The sequence below is a fragment of the Mustela erminea genome, chromosome 4, assembly GCF_009829155.1.
Source record: "Mustela erminea isolate mMusErm1 chromosome 4, mMusErm1.Pri, whole genome shotgun sequence".
Classification (NCBI taxonomy): domain Eukaryota; kingdom Metazoa; phylum Chordata; class Mammalia; order Carnivora; family Mustelidae; genus Mustela; species Mustela erminea.
Genome location: NC_045617.1, coordinates 97,119,757 through 97,134,049, shown reverse-complemented (window position 1 = coordinate 97,134,049; position 14,293 = coordinate 97,119,757). Strand labels below are relative to the sequence as shown.

The following is a 14,293-nucleotide window of genomic DNA, read 5'->3' as shown; positions in this document are numbered from 1 at the left end:
AAAATTCTTGGCTATACTTTTTTTCTGTCTGTGGAATTAAACAATGTCCATATTCAAGAAACTGAAGATGAAAACACAACAAAAACACAACAGTCTTTTTATTTGTGTAAATCAGATCAACACTGGACAATAAACCAATTTCTACCCATTACCATAACAGCTTGTCTATAAAGAACAGAAAAATTCAGATAGGATTCTACCTAAGGTCAAGCGTTGTTTTTTTTTTTTTCTCATTTTTTTTTTAACCACCCATTCACAGAGGTATAGATTCACAGATAAATAATCCCAAACTACTTGCCATATTTACACATTCCCATTAAATTAAGCATAAATAAATATATACAAACTTAACATGGATACCCTCCAGAACTCTTCTTCAGAAGAGTCAATAGATTGATACTTCTCGATTGTGTGGCAAAAACAATATTAGTGGATTAGAGACAAACTCAACAGTGGAGTCAATTTTGGCATTTAAAGAATAGTGTTCATTCCACTTTTTGAAAGAAAAGAAAAATGAATTTTGATATTTTGATATCTCTTCTTACTCTTCTTTCTTTCTTTTCTTTTCTTTTTTTCTTTCTTTCTCTTTTTAACCCCGATAATTTAACATATATTGGCACAGGAGGGGAAACACTATTTGGGCTCTTGAGGCAACATCAGATGGTTTAAGGTTATTATTTCCTTTCCACATAATGTATTACGCATACAGGAGATCAGATGTGATGACAAATTCTCTATAAACACTCTAAGTAGGAAGGAGTTGCCCTTTTAAGTAAGGCTTTGTACCAGAGGAACAGTGTGTAGATAAGTCCGGGACTTCAGGTTTTCCAAAGTTTTCATAGGATATGAAATAATTGCTTGAGAGAAAGCGGTTCCCTTGGCCAAAGAAAATAAAACAGCCAGGTCTTTGAAAGCCTCCTCGGTTCTTTATGGGGGTGTGGAGAAAGCTAAGGATGTGGAGCCAGAGAGAAGGAAAGAAAAATGCAAGATAATTTTTGTGCTGGGGGTGGTGAGAGAAAGTTAGTTTCCCAGTTTGGGGGAGAAATTAAAAGATCATTTTGATGGTGGAAACTTCTCCCCCCGAGATCTGCTCCGTCTTTTCTTCCCCCCCCCTCCCCTGAGACCCATAATACCTGTAGGAGGAGTCAGGGTTGGACAGAGAATGGTCAGGAGACCTTTGGAACCTCCAAAGTGAACTTGTTAAGTGGAAAGTGTGAAGGCAGCGTTGCCACATCCTGACTCCGTTTTTCTATCTTTAGCTCTTTTCGTTTGGGAGTGCGCATTCGGGAGGGGGCACGCGGCACGGATAAAATGTCTGCAGAGTGCAGGGAGGAGGAAAAGCCGCAACTCACCTGTTTGGTTTGAAAACAAAACTCAAAAGGGCTTGTTTTAAACGTTTCCCTTGACTTAAAAGGCAAACTCTTGCGTTAATCCTACTGTTTATTGATTTATGGGCCCAAGGAAACCAAATCTTTTAATAACTCAATTATCAGATAAACGTAGCGGGCCTGGCTAACGAAAGCAAAGGGGGTGGGGGTCGTACAGAGAAGGAGAAGTGAGGGAGAGGGGAGGCAGTGGGCTCTCTCCACGCGGGGTGGGGGGTAGGCAGGGGAACCGCGCAAGGGGCTCTACTTAACGGGGGCGCGGGAGGCACGCTCGAATCAGGGCGAAGGACGGTGAAGAGAGCCTGCATAGCCACGTTGGACAATTCGTACCCCATCACCCGCCTTTAGGAACGTGAGGAGGGAGCGTTTTCGCCCTGCCAAAGGCTGGGGAAGCTTCCGATTCCACCGGACATTTCTAGGCTACTTGCCCTCCGGGAGCAGGCGCCCGGAGCGGCCGCTGGTGGTAAAGGGCACGGGCAGCGCAGAGACCCCTCCCCGCCTGCAGCCCGCGTGGCGCCACCCCATTACCTACTGGAGAATGGGGCTTTCTCGTTCGCCTTAGCCCTTAGGGTGAGACCTAGTGCGAAAAGGGCCCGCGCGGCCCGAGGCCCCTGCAGCGGCTGATGCTATGTCCTCAACACGACTGGGCGCGAGTGGCCCACACGCTCTCAGGACCTGCACAGTAAGAGCAAGGCGCGTCCATCGCGTCTCTCGAACGTCACACGCGTGGGGCGCGTTGCCCTGCAAGGAAAGGAGACGATGGTTTTCAATGTGGTTTCTCCTGGCCTTGTGCAATCAGAATACATACAATGCAAGCGGCCAGGCCCTCCGACAAAGGCGCAGGCTTCTGAGCTGGGGAGAAATGGAGTGTGTACACTCTCCATAAGGTTTAGTTCCCAACCTTTGTATTTAACCTCGTCTTGGGCTGAGCCCTGCACACCCAGATGTTCCCAAAGGAGCTAGCGGTAGATGGGCTGGGATGTGACATAAACTGTTGCTTGGACCTTCCTGGTGACCTGAAACCAGCTCCCTAACTCCCTCCCCCATAAAAAGTGTCAGCGCAAAGCTCCCAGCAGGTGCCTAAACCCCAATCCTCCAACCTCCCCCCAAAGCCAAAGCCCATGGGGCAGCAGAACTGAGAGTCCCCGTGGTTCCTACGTGTAAATCCTGCAGAACAGACATCTGGATCTTTATCTTTCAGGGGTGTTGCAAAGGTCCTAAGGTCTAGTTTGTATAAAGAGGCGCATGTATCAACACTAAGTATAGAGACCACTGAGGGTGGATTTCCCCACTGCTTTGGGGAGGGTGGCGACAACAGGTTCCAGATCTTATTTCATAATAATGCTCAGATGAAGCCCAAGAAAGGAGTAGAGCTGCCAGAATGAGAGACATTAAATGCAGGAAACTTTATCCACTGGGAATAGTCTCAGTGTATACAGACGGCAAAATTCAAAGCTGAAATACATCTCCTTTCACTCTGCATTCATTATTTTGCCATTATATGCCAAAAGTACGCATCTGGGAGGGGGGAGTGTCTCATTCATAAAGCATCTTGTAAGAAAGCAATTGTGGCTGAAACACGAAAGCTTGCAGCACCCTCCTACCCACAACCACTGGAAACGCTGCTTCTTTATGCGCTAGAACAGCAATCACCAAAGAGCCCAAGGAAATGGAATCTATTTCAAAAGCAGGGCAATATTGCTAAAATATTGGGCTCCAAGAACCCTTGCTCTTCTCCCCTAAAATTCATTTTTCAACTCCCCCTCCCCTGGAATTCCATGTTGAGGTATCTGTTAGCAACTAGACTCAAAGCAACTTCAATCTCTTATTGGCCACTTTCTAAATTATTCCCTTTGAGCTTCTTTAAAGAAGTGCACCTGCAGAATTCTGACACACAGGCTTTGATTAAAAAGGGATCGGATTTTTTTTTCTCTGTACCTTATAGATTGTGTAGGAAGCCCAAGTCCTCTTTGAAGAAGCTCATAAACCATGCGGGCAAAGCTTTGGAAAACAGAAGAGAATGAAATGGTACATACCCCTTCGAAGGAATTACATACTAATCAACGTATTCATATTGTGCTTTTTTTTTTTTTTACTATGGTTCTTAAAATTGGTAGATGACACAAATAAAACAAATGCAAGATTCTCTGTATGCAGATGCTGGCCAGGCTGGGAATTAGTAACATTTCTGAAAGGAACTGATGATGAGTCTGAATCAACTTAATCTGGATTTTCCTCAGCCGCAGAAGCCTCTGCTCCGCTGGCTGGAGCCCCGCCGGCACCACCGCGGGCCTCCCTCCCCGCCCGCCCTCGCCCTCCCAACGGTGCCAACGGCCCGGGAGCTGGGCGCCGGTGAGTTAAGAACGCAGGGTGGGGCGGGGGCGGGGTACCAAGGGGACTGAAACACAAGGCAAAGGGGCTAACCACACTCATTTTCATCCCGGAAAATTCCTGTGACAGCTTGAGGGAGGGAGGGCGGGCAACGTAGAAAAGAGTGGCTGGGAGAGGGGTGAGGTGAGGTGAAAGGGTGGGGACTGCGAGAGAGTTTCCTAAAAAAATATTAAAAATTAAAAAGTTCGTGCATCTCAGTCAACCAACTCTCAAAGCACTGACACCAACGTTTCTCCGATTTTCTTCCAATAAGTTAGCGTTTTCTCATGTTTAGTCTTATGTTTATTTTCCAAAGGGGGAAAATCATGGTTTTCTTTTATTATCAGTATTACTAAGCTCGAAAGAACTGAAGTGGAAAATCCAGACGTTTGTCTCCAAGTGTATCTTGAAATAGACACTGAGAACCGATATTGTTGCTCCGTTGTACGCCTCAGTTTTTTTTTTAAGTTATTTGGCTCTTTTTTTTAAAATTTGATTGTATGTGTATTCTACCTAATATAATTCTTCCAAGCCAATCCAACATTTTAAAGCTAAAGTTAAATTTTTTGTTTTCCTTTTGTATTTAAAACATTTTTCTTTCTTTCTTTTTTTTTTTTTTTAATTTTTCATTTCCTGTGTTTCTCCTCCTTGTCGCCAGTTTTACTACCTGGGCCTTCCCCAGACGTGTGCCTGTTAGTGGTGGTGTTGTTCAAGAACATCTTGTCCATGCCTTTGAGCGCCTCGGTGAGATAGTTCTGCAGGGCCGTGAGTGCGGCGCAAATGGCCGGGGCGCCAAAGCCGTGCGTGATGAGGCTGAAGTGCGTGAGGCAGCTCTGGATCCCGGGCTCCAGGATGGGGCTAGGCCTGCTGTTCCCGATTGGCGTCCGGTCCTGCGCCAGCAGATCCGTAAATTCTTTACAGAGTTGCCTGCGAAGAAGGGAAAGGAATGGGGGGGGGGGAATCACTCAGTGTCGTTGTCATTGGCATTAGAAAGGAGACACTCATACAAGCCCAGAGGCGCCCGGTCACCATAGAGCTGGAGAGCGAGGCTAATGTGGACGATTCCGCTCTGTTTCCCTTCCCAGCGCTCTCCCTTCTGGAGCAGCTGGGACTAGAAGGAAAGCGGGGGTGGGGAAGTTATGCACCCCTTCTATCCCAAAGCCTTGTCTTTTTTTTTTTTTTTTTCTCAAATCCAATCTTTCCCCCCATCGTTCCAGGACCCCTTAAAGTCTGCGTGGGAAATTCGCTAGGCTTTAGCATTTGGTTTTGAATATTCAGTAATTTTTGGCTCTTACCTGGCAGTTTTGTAAAAAAAAAACAAAAACAAAACCAAAACCTTTCCCCCTTCTCTCCTCTGCCTCGCTAACCTCTTGGTGATCAGACTCAAAAAGCCCTGAAAGATTTAAGCCCCTGAGCCACAAGCCTGTCCCTGGCACAGAAGCAGATTGCCGGAGACTTGCACATGCCCAGGGCATGCAACTGTTTATTCCAGGAGAGAATGCTGATTCCATAAAGCAAAAATCTGTTTACCTGTAGTATTTGGGGAGGAAGATATGTTTCCCCCCTTCTTCCCCTTTTCACCCTTTCTTTTAAGCACAGGCTACTGAAAATCATTGTACAACAGGATTGTTGTCAATATAAAAGGATCCCTACATTGTTTAAAAAAAGAAAACAAAAAGCCTTAACCATCTACAGGTAGATGGTTAAGACACGGGAAGGTAGATATTTATTTGTTGAAGGTTTTTAGTTCCTCAAGGCAACTACAATTTAGAGGAATCTTTCAGCCTTAGAAATCCTGCGTGCCTAAGTATGAATTGAGTTTATTTGAGAAATTTTTAATATAGGAGGTGAACAAGAGGGTTAATATAGGAGGGTTTTTAGCTCAGAAGGTCCAATGGCTTGGCTCTGCTACCAGTCAGAGGAATGACATCCCAAAGGCCATAGCCTTTCACAGACTGGCAGACATCTCCTGTCAGTCTGTTTCCACTGGTGGGGGTGGGGGGGCAGGGGGGCGGTGAGAAAGAAAAACTACAGAGTTCCAGTCCCAACCCCTCCACTCTCTTCATGGCCTGACATTTGGGGACATGTGGAGCCTGGACAACAGGTAAACAAAGCAGGTAACTACAGGCCCATATGAGTGACCCTGGGGCATCCTTTGCCAGGGAGATTACTCCCAGGAAGAGTAATGGCTGAACGAGACAGAGAATACATCCCCCCACTCCCACCTGCAGCAAGAGAAAGGGTTTCGGTTTTTAAGACTGGCGGGTAGAGAATCCTAACAGACACCCTCTCTCTACCCTCTGTCGTCCTCTCTACTGGTTTCTCAACTTGAAATGCACACCTACATCCTTACAACCAGGAAAAGATAGGTAAGGGTTCTATCTATCTAAATAGGGCAGCTCTTAAGCCAGGGGTACTTCGGAATCACCAGCAGGGCTCAAATGCGCATATCCATGCCTCTGCCCCCTGATTCCAATTCAGGGAGCTTGGGGCTAGGTCCACAAATAAATACCTTGGAAAAGCTCCCCAGATGATTCTGATACTCACCCCAGGTTAAGAATTGGTGTTCTAAGTGAAGTTACAGGATTTCAAGAGGTGATGAGGTGGCGGAAGTTACAAGCATTCCTTAGGGAAATCCTATTACCTGATTTATACACTTTAGTTTTATTTTTTCCCCAAAGTACATTTACTCTTTTATGAAGCACCAACAGTTCCCCGACCATCAGAGAGAGAGGCAAGGGGCAGAAGGGCAATAGATCTATTACATTGCTAGTTGGTGCATCAGAAGGAAACCTTCCAAAAAAGAGGATGGGTGCCAGGTTTTGATCGTTGGAAGAGATGGTTAAGGAAGTCTTTCCTTAAGTTTGTACTCATTACCAAAGTGCCAAAAAGGAAATTCTGAACTGGGGAGAACAAATGCTTGGAGTCAAACATTCTAAATCTTCAAAGCCCAAAGCAGGGTCTGTAAGCAATTAAAGTTCTGGGACATTAATATTTTTTGACCCTGCGGAAAGGGGCAATCAAATTCCAATCACGTCTCAAAAACATCTGGACAAATTTGAGCAAATGATTTTTCAGCCTTCCATATATTTCTTTAAATTACGCTGTCAACGGAACAAACCGCGTCCTCCAGCACTAAATAAATGAGCGCTGCTGTTTGGGCCGAGACTGCGAGAGAAACGTGCGGGTGCACGCAGCGCCGCCCACTGCAGGCCTGAGCCGGCCATAAAACACCAACAATATGACACCGAAGCCAAAGACAGGAGTAAATCAAATAAATAGAAAACCCACTGTAAAAGTTCAAATGAGCTCTAGACCTAAATTTAGCCAGAGATTTACTGTTTTCCCCTCTGGAGTTGTAGTAAATTTTGCGTCTGTGGAAGATGCCAAACAGCAACGTTGGAAAGAGAATAATTAGAGCTGTGGGTAGAGATGGGTACACATGGGTGACATAAAGACACCCGGAGCATGCATACAACAGAGAGAGGTGAAACCTGGCAGAAATGGGCACCTAGGGATCCGGGGAAGAACTCGAACAAGGACCAACCCAGAGAAAGTCTGCCTGGTCTCCCCAGGGTTGGGGAGAACTGTAAAAAGCCTGGATTCATATTAATAAAGCCATTCTCCCCCCAAAACTTGGTAATAGAGCAGACCCAGACAAACCCATAGCCCATAAGCAAGCTGGGTGGGGAAGAGGGAGGAGAGAGGAGAGAGAGAAGGACAGCGGGGTGGAGCCCGGAGAGCTCCTTGCCAGCAATCCACAGGCTGCAAAAGCTACTTCTACCACTGAGCTGCTTCCCAGCTCCACCAGTGGGGGCTGCATTGCCTCCCCAGCACTGCCCCCCTCCTCCCGGCCATGGCCCCCTGCCCCAGGAGTTGATGAGGTGATACAGCAGGATGGGAGGGCTCAGGGTTTGGGACACTCACTTGGTAGCCAGCAGCATATTCTTTCGGGAATGCAGGTCACTGGGGTCGGTGTGCTGCCGGTTCAAATACTCTGAAACAGCTTTAGCAGGAAACTCCGTTTCACAAATATACCCAAAATCCCGAGCTAAGTGAACAGCTTCTCCTGAAAAAGACAGCAGCAGAGGTAATAATCAGTCCCTATTTCCTAATCATCCCAGGCCAAGAGATCCTTCCTGGTCCACTGTTGGTATTTACAAAAGAGACCAGCTGTTGGGGGCAAAAGCAAAGGTGAGACTGAAGCCCAAATAAAAATGACTCTCAGGCCATAAAGTTGATGGAAGAAACTTTGCTCCTGCTGCTCTTTCCAGCCTCTCCTTGATGATCTTTTCAGCCAAGTCCTATCTAGACATCCCTGGAATAGCATGGGGCTTCCTACACCCCATGCTTTCTCTTAAGGGAAAGATGGGCAGATATGTTCAGGAGTCACCTTACAATTGCATCTAGACAGTTGGCTGGATATTGGAGCCAGATTTTCCTCCTCCTTTTAAAAGCACCTGTTACACCTGCTTTAAATAAAATTTAAAAGTATTCCTATCTTTTGTATTATCTTTCATATCTTCCTATAACTGCACTAGGACAAAACGCCCCTCTTGTTAATAATTAATATACATATAACCATAATTCCATGTGTTTACATGCCCACATATATTAAAGAACATATGTAAAACATATGTGGAATAAGTGTTTCTGTCTAGCATTCTTTGTCAGTTCCCTGATAGGTTTCAGGTTTCTCCTTAGAGGGTCCTGTCATCGTTTTCCTACTTAAGGACTTTCCACTGCACAAGATGACACAGCAGCTACAGAAAACCTGGATACCTGAGAGATTCCTCAGCTAATGTGGAAGTCCCTTTCAAATAAAGCATTATTACCCTTTAACGCACAGCCTTAGGTGTTCAAGGGATGATACCAAACATGAAAAGGAGATATGTTGAATTATCCCATAGTTACCATATTTTTAAGGGGCATGGCTTACTTTTAATCATCATCATTATAGTAACAACAACAACAAAAAAAAGACTTCAGGCATGATGCTTACAATGATCCAAATCCATAAAACTGAAAACTGCCAAATGAATATTGGAATATCAGTAGTTTTCCTGCCTTGTCCCTTCTCCACCCAAATTCACGGCTTGGATAGAGATCACCTTGACTGCTTTTACAAAATAAGGACAGTGATATTAGTAATTCCCTGAAGGGCAAAAAACGACCTCCCACCCCACCCCACCCCACTGCCAGGGGCTGAGTCAACTGCTAATAAGTGTGATAAGGAAATTTGGTGACTGCTGCCCCTGGAGGGTAAGCTTGGGCCAGACAATTTTGCCTTAAAGATGGCAAAGTGCAACGCCTATGAATGTGATGACTTTATGGTTGTTACTTGCATGTTCTAAGATCTCCGAAAATCAGTTCCCCATAGGAGTGTCATAATATCACATCCATAAAAACAGAAAGAAAAAAAAAAAAGACCAACATGTTAGACTCTAGAGAAAATTCTACTTCCTTCATTAGGACCATCTGGCTGTATTTCCTATCCCTTCCCCATCCTGCAAATTAACTGCAGATCCTCTTGTTCTCAACTGTGTAGAAGATCCTGTTTATTATATACCATAAATATCATCCCCAACCCCAAAATGATGAGCAAATTAGAATGTGCTTGTTATAATTATGGGCCTTTAATTCACAATCAATGAATCTACACAGTAGGTCCTATGTGACTTCCCTCCTTGTTACCTCACCACCACCCTCGATCCCATTTTTTTCCTAGGCCTCGTTGGCTTCACTAAGCCAATTTCATCAATAACAAGTCCCAGGTAATCAGTAGGAGATAGGACCCTGGGAGTGGCATGAGATGGAAAATAACCATAGGGGTCATGAATGCAATAATAGTTTGATAAACTGACAATGTGTTTTCTACTACTGACGATTCAGAGGTAGAACCTGGGAAGGAGAGAGGTCTAGAATGCATTGCTGCTTCCAGAGTTACCTTGCAAGAGTTCATGCAGAGGGGTTTCACATACTGCATCCTGCACCTGATGGCAGAGGTGACCCCTGCACTGCTTTAGCGCCTGGACCTGAGCACTTTTCAGAGCTTAGGGACCCTCACACATGTCCCTTGGCCTCTCTGCAATTGCCAGCTCCCTCTAAGTAAAAGGACCTTTGAACTTCTCTCAGGCAGCCGCTTGACATCCAACTCATAAGGGCACAACAATCGCAATGATTTCCAGTTAATCATGAAACGTGTAAAATGTCAGCCTTCAGCCAACAGTTAAACTCAGCCACTTCGTGAAATGGCCACACGTCTTGCTTACCTTCCACCAGGGAGGTCAGTAACGTGACATTTGCTGCTTTGCGCCTGCCCGCGGGTAAATTCAAACCGATTTTTTCTAGCCTTTCTCGCAAAGATCTCCCCCCATTTTTCGATTTGGCTCTGAAATTGCAAGAATTAACATTCTGATTAACCTCAGAGTGTTCCTGAAACAAAGTTTAGATTTAGCAATCTAAAGCCCAGTGGAGCTTGAAGAGGTTTTAACTCGAGGTTAGCACATTTTCCCCCTTTCCTTTTGGTTATTTGCTGATAGTTTGCTGAGGTTTGCTTAATTTCTGCAATACAGAGCATAAAAAAAAATGAGTTGTTTTCTTTTCTTTTCTTTTTTTATCTCGTGAGGAAAAAAAAAAAAAGATACCAGATGGGAATAATCAGGGTTTAGGTTGTGGGTCCAGAAAAGGTAGAAGTTGCATAGGCAACACACAAGCTCTTTTCCTTGTAATGGAGCCAGTTAGGTGAACATAAACTGGGCAAGCACAACCTTGCTGAAAAGAAGGAAAGAACTGGGTGGTTCAGAGAGAAGGCACTAACTAGCTGAAACAGGTGGGGTTTTCCAGGAAGGAAGGGGTCAAGAGTCGATATAAAATGGAGTTGGGTTAAAAGGGGAAGGAAGACTGAAACATGAAACCAACACGATGATGGTAATCGCAGTAACTGTTAAACTAACACTTTAGGGAGTTTAGTTATGCGATAAGCACTGTATATTGATTATCTCACTTAATCTCATAGCAAGTTTTATACACACATGCTCAATGCCCAGGGGTGATTGAAAGAAACTTCCACACTCTGGGGCTCAAAGGGCTCACTTCAAGAGAGCAGAGCAAGAGGATTCAAAGTGAGAAAAATCCATGAGTCACACATTTACTTCTTCCCCAAATTCTCCCTCTATGTGTTAAATTCTGGGCAAAAATACAAGAAAAATACCAGTTACTCTGACCTCTCTTGTGGTACTCTTCACACAGCCACTTTCAGGAAAGAAAGGGACTTTCAACTCCCCAAAGAGGCTAACTTGAAAAGTTCATCTCCTACAGTGTTACCTTCATATTAGCCCTTCGACCAGGCACAGGCAGAAATTCCGGGGGAAGGCTGTAAATCTGAAGATAAAAGCCATCTCTTCCCGCATTTTCCCAAAGGAGTCTATGGAGTGTCTTCTTCCCATATTAAGGAGCACTTGAATGCCCCCAAGAAATAACTATTCCTATTTCATTGTTATTATTGGTGGTGTTCTTACTGAAGACAGGAGGTCGCAAGTCTAGCATGGAATTTTTCAAACTGGAGGGAACAATGCCTCGGCGGGCAGTGACCAATTTAGTCGGCGGCCAACCGTATTTTAAAACAGAGCAATATTACAGTATATTACTGGTACAAAGCAGGTTACTCCGTGAAACGTCTGTTTTAGATAAGTGTGTAGGTTCTGAGTCTCACTCAGGCTACAGAATGCCCTCCAAGTGTCCCGGGGAGAAAAAGAGCCCGGCGCCAGGCACAGGGCAGGGAGAGAGGGAGGTTCCCAGCACCGACAACAGCGGGAGAGCGAGCGGCGCGTGCTCGCGGCGCGTGGGTCCCAGGGCGGCGGCGTCTGCGCGCGCGGCCCCCAGCACGTGGCGGCCGTGGCTCTCCGCACGCGCAGCGCCGGGGCCGCGCGCTGGACGCCCGGTTGCTAGGCAACTGCGTGCGGCTATCTGCTGGTTTCCGGGAGAGCCCTCTCCCTTCACCCCGTAATAACCGGTTTGGGGGTTTTACCTTCTGAGGACGCCGCCGAGGAGAGACGCGTTGAGGCATTCGGGGGGCGAAAGCCGTCTCTGAACTTCCCCCACAGTTACTTTGTACTTTGAAGTTGAACTGAGCAGAGACAGACGGCCGGGGACAGAGCAAAAGACCTCGCCGGTATTGACGGACATGCCTCCCAGGAAGCCATCTTTATTCATCATCAGAGAAGTCACAGATTTGGGAGGAACCGGAACTAGAGAGAGAAAAAAAATGCCATAAAGGTGACCGGGTTTCGATCCTGGTGACCGGCTGATAGAATGTGTCGGTGCGTGCGCAGGGGCGAGGCCACCGGACAGGCGCCAAGTGGAAAGCTGGAGGAGGAAGTGTTTGTTCCAGTGGGGCTGCCGTGCGTTCAGAGCACTGTGTACAAACAAATGGAAAAGCCATCACTCCTCTGGAAACTTACCCCATGTGTGTAGACCTCTGCGTGTCGCTTGCCACAGTCCCGCTCACTATATACATCAAGAAAACTCACGGCCTAGAGTTTGGATTGCGCTGCGAAACCCGGCGAATCCTATTCCATCCTGTGCTAGCTTGTGACCTGAGACATCTCAGTGAACCTTTCTGACTCTCAGATTCCTCCACGGTCTCCTAAGGCTAATAACCACATTTGGTGCTGAAGTCTGAAAGTGATTATTCTATAAGTGATATAAAATGGTAATATCGGTGTTCTTTATGGGAACCCCTCCCTCCTTTCCTATTGGACCCATTTATGTGGTCATCACTGGAGAGCACTGGAGAGTGGGCCCTATCAGAGACACTGTGCTCAGGAACAGCCACGTAATAATACCATTACGCTTGGGCTCAAAGGAGATGCTCATTGCTCCAAAGTGGATCTCATTCTTCCCTACATCTTAACAATACATTCATTTAGAAGTGAACCCAAATGCTCCTCTCCAGTGAAAGCAATTCCACAGTGACATGAATTTTGTTTACAAATTAACTAAAGCGCCGGCTGGTGATTGGAGCAGTTATGATTTACAACAGGTGCCCTGATCAATCAACCAATCACTCTAATTCATGTGAGCGGAGGTCTTGCCTTGCCCCAGTTGTTTCATTTCGGCAAGTAATTGATAACAAACCACACTCAAGGTATGTTTTATGCAGAAGTTAATAAGAGCTGACAGCTGGTTGCCACTGCTACCCAGGCTCATTCAGTCTCTCCAGCCTGTATGTCTGTTTAATTGTGTTTCAGTGTCATCTGTACCTCAGGAAGAGGCGGGGCTCAGTAGAACCAGAAGGCTGGGAATGAGGAACAATGAATGGTCAGTGTCCCAGTTCTTGCTGGCCATCTTACTCCGTCGGAGTTCTACACAGCTGAAGCCCATTTTCTTTCTGCAGGTTCTAGAAGCCACAGGGCAGGTGACTTTTCCTGACTTGCCCTGCCATACACCTGAGCTACTTCCAGTGGGATGTGAAGCTCCCAGATCTTCAAACAGTATTTGTTGAACATGCATCTGGCATGAAAAAGGTTTCCACTCCTTCTTTTTAATAAACACAATGTCTCATCCTATAATCCTGGTAGGAGAAAGCTCTTTCCACCATCTCAAGCCTAGAATACTATATATCAAACAAATTGTACAACCTCCCTTGTACAGAACAGAATAACCAACACTGAATATTTTTGTGACAGCTTATTCTCTTTACTCAAATTCTGCCAATCAGACCTCTATGATTGTCTAGAGACTGCTGAAAACCAGGTAGGTCCCAAATTTCTTATTTATTAGGAATTGCATTTGGCCCTTTAGAAACATTTTGTGGAAAAGGATTTTCCTAGGAGAATGGATGGGGGTCCTGGAACATTCCCCTTTGCTACTACTTAGTACACATTTTGGTAAATCTGGATCTGTCTACAGAGTCCAAAGCCTTGTCTCAGGGCAGGTGAATGATGTTAGGTAACAGAGTGGATCTTCTGCACAGCTGTGATGGTGGTGGGGTGCTACAGAGGGTGCTTTCTTCTTTCTGATTCCCCTCATCATACTCTCATCAATGAAGCTGTTTCCCATTTGAGAGTGAGCCAATGAAAAGTCCAAGAGCAAGTATTAATTAAATTTGAGTAAAATATGGAGTTAAAGTTATTTAAAAGCGAGTGATTTGGGTGGGAACACCCTGTTATTTAATTCTCTTACACAACATCTACATCTGTTTTGATCTGTCTTATTCTTTGCAATACTCTCGATTTTCATCTTTCAGATTCATATTCAAAAACTCTAAGCAAAAAAAAAAAAAAAAAAAACTCTAAGCAAATAATTTATGATCACAGGAATTAACATCAGATAATCTTGGAGAAACTTTTCCCCAAAATACAGATGATGGCCTTTTGTAATTTTAACATGGTTAGAACTATAGAAATAAATTGCACAAAAATCTACCTTCGACACTCAGCAATGTTTTTATATTTAATATTTAATTCTATTAAATATTTTTTAAAAAGAATATTTTAACAATAAAGAACCTCGCTAAGCTGAACATAGTAAGTTCA

General features: G+C 45.1%; 1 protein-coding gene and 1 long non-coding RNA gene across 8 annotated transcripts in view; one reads left to right on the top strand and one right to left on the bottom strand.

The window, feature by feature from the left end:
* Positions 1–216: 216 nt before the first annotated feature.
* TFAP2B (transcription factor AP-2 beta) overlaps positions 217–14,293 on the bottom strand; it is a 29,449-nt gene continuing 15,372 nt past the window's right edge. For 4 of the 5 annotated variants that reach the window (XM_032340231.1, XM_032340232.1, XM_032340234.1 and 1 more), the window contains 4 exons: positions 11,785–12,004; positions 10,028–10,146; positions 7,683–7,824; positions 217–4,682 (listed from right to left, as the gene is read on the bottom strand). In XM_032340231.1, the coding sequence (XP_032196122.1) occupies positions 4,382–4,682; positions 7,683–7,824; positions 10,028–10,146; positions 11,785–12,004 (782 nt within the window). In that variant the 3' untranslated portion in view covers positions 217–4,381. The remainder of the gene's footprint in view (positions 4,683–7,682; positions 7,825–10,027; positions 10,147–11,784; positions 12,005–14,293) is intronic. The other variant, XR_004285054.1, reaches the window with a different exon arrangement.
* Positions 12,000–14,014, top strand: LOC116588740. 3 transcript variants are annotated; one of them, XR_004285057.1, is made up of 4 exons: positions 12,000–12,903; positions 13,007–13,076; positions 13,153–13,332; positions 13,445–14,014. It is a non-coding gene; the product is annotated as an uncharacterized LOC116588740 (long non-coding RNA). The 3 variants fall into 3 exon arrangements; XR_004285056.1 differs by having other exon boundaries at positions 13,153–13,511; positions 13,668–14,011; XR_004285055.1 differs by having other exon boundaries at positions 13,153–14,014.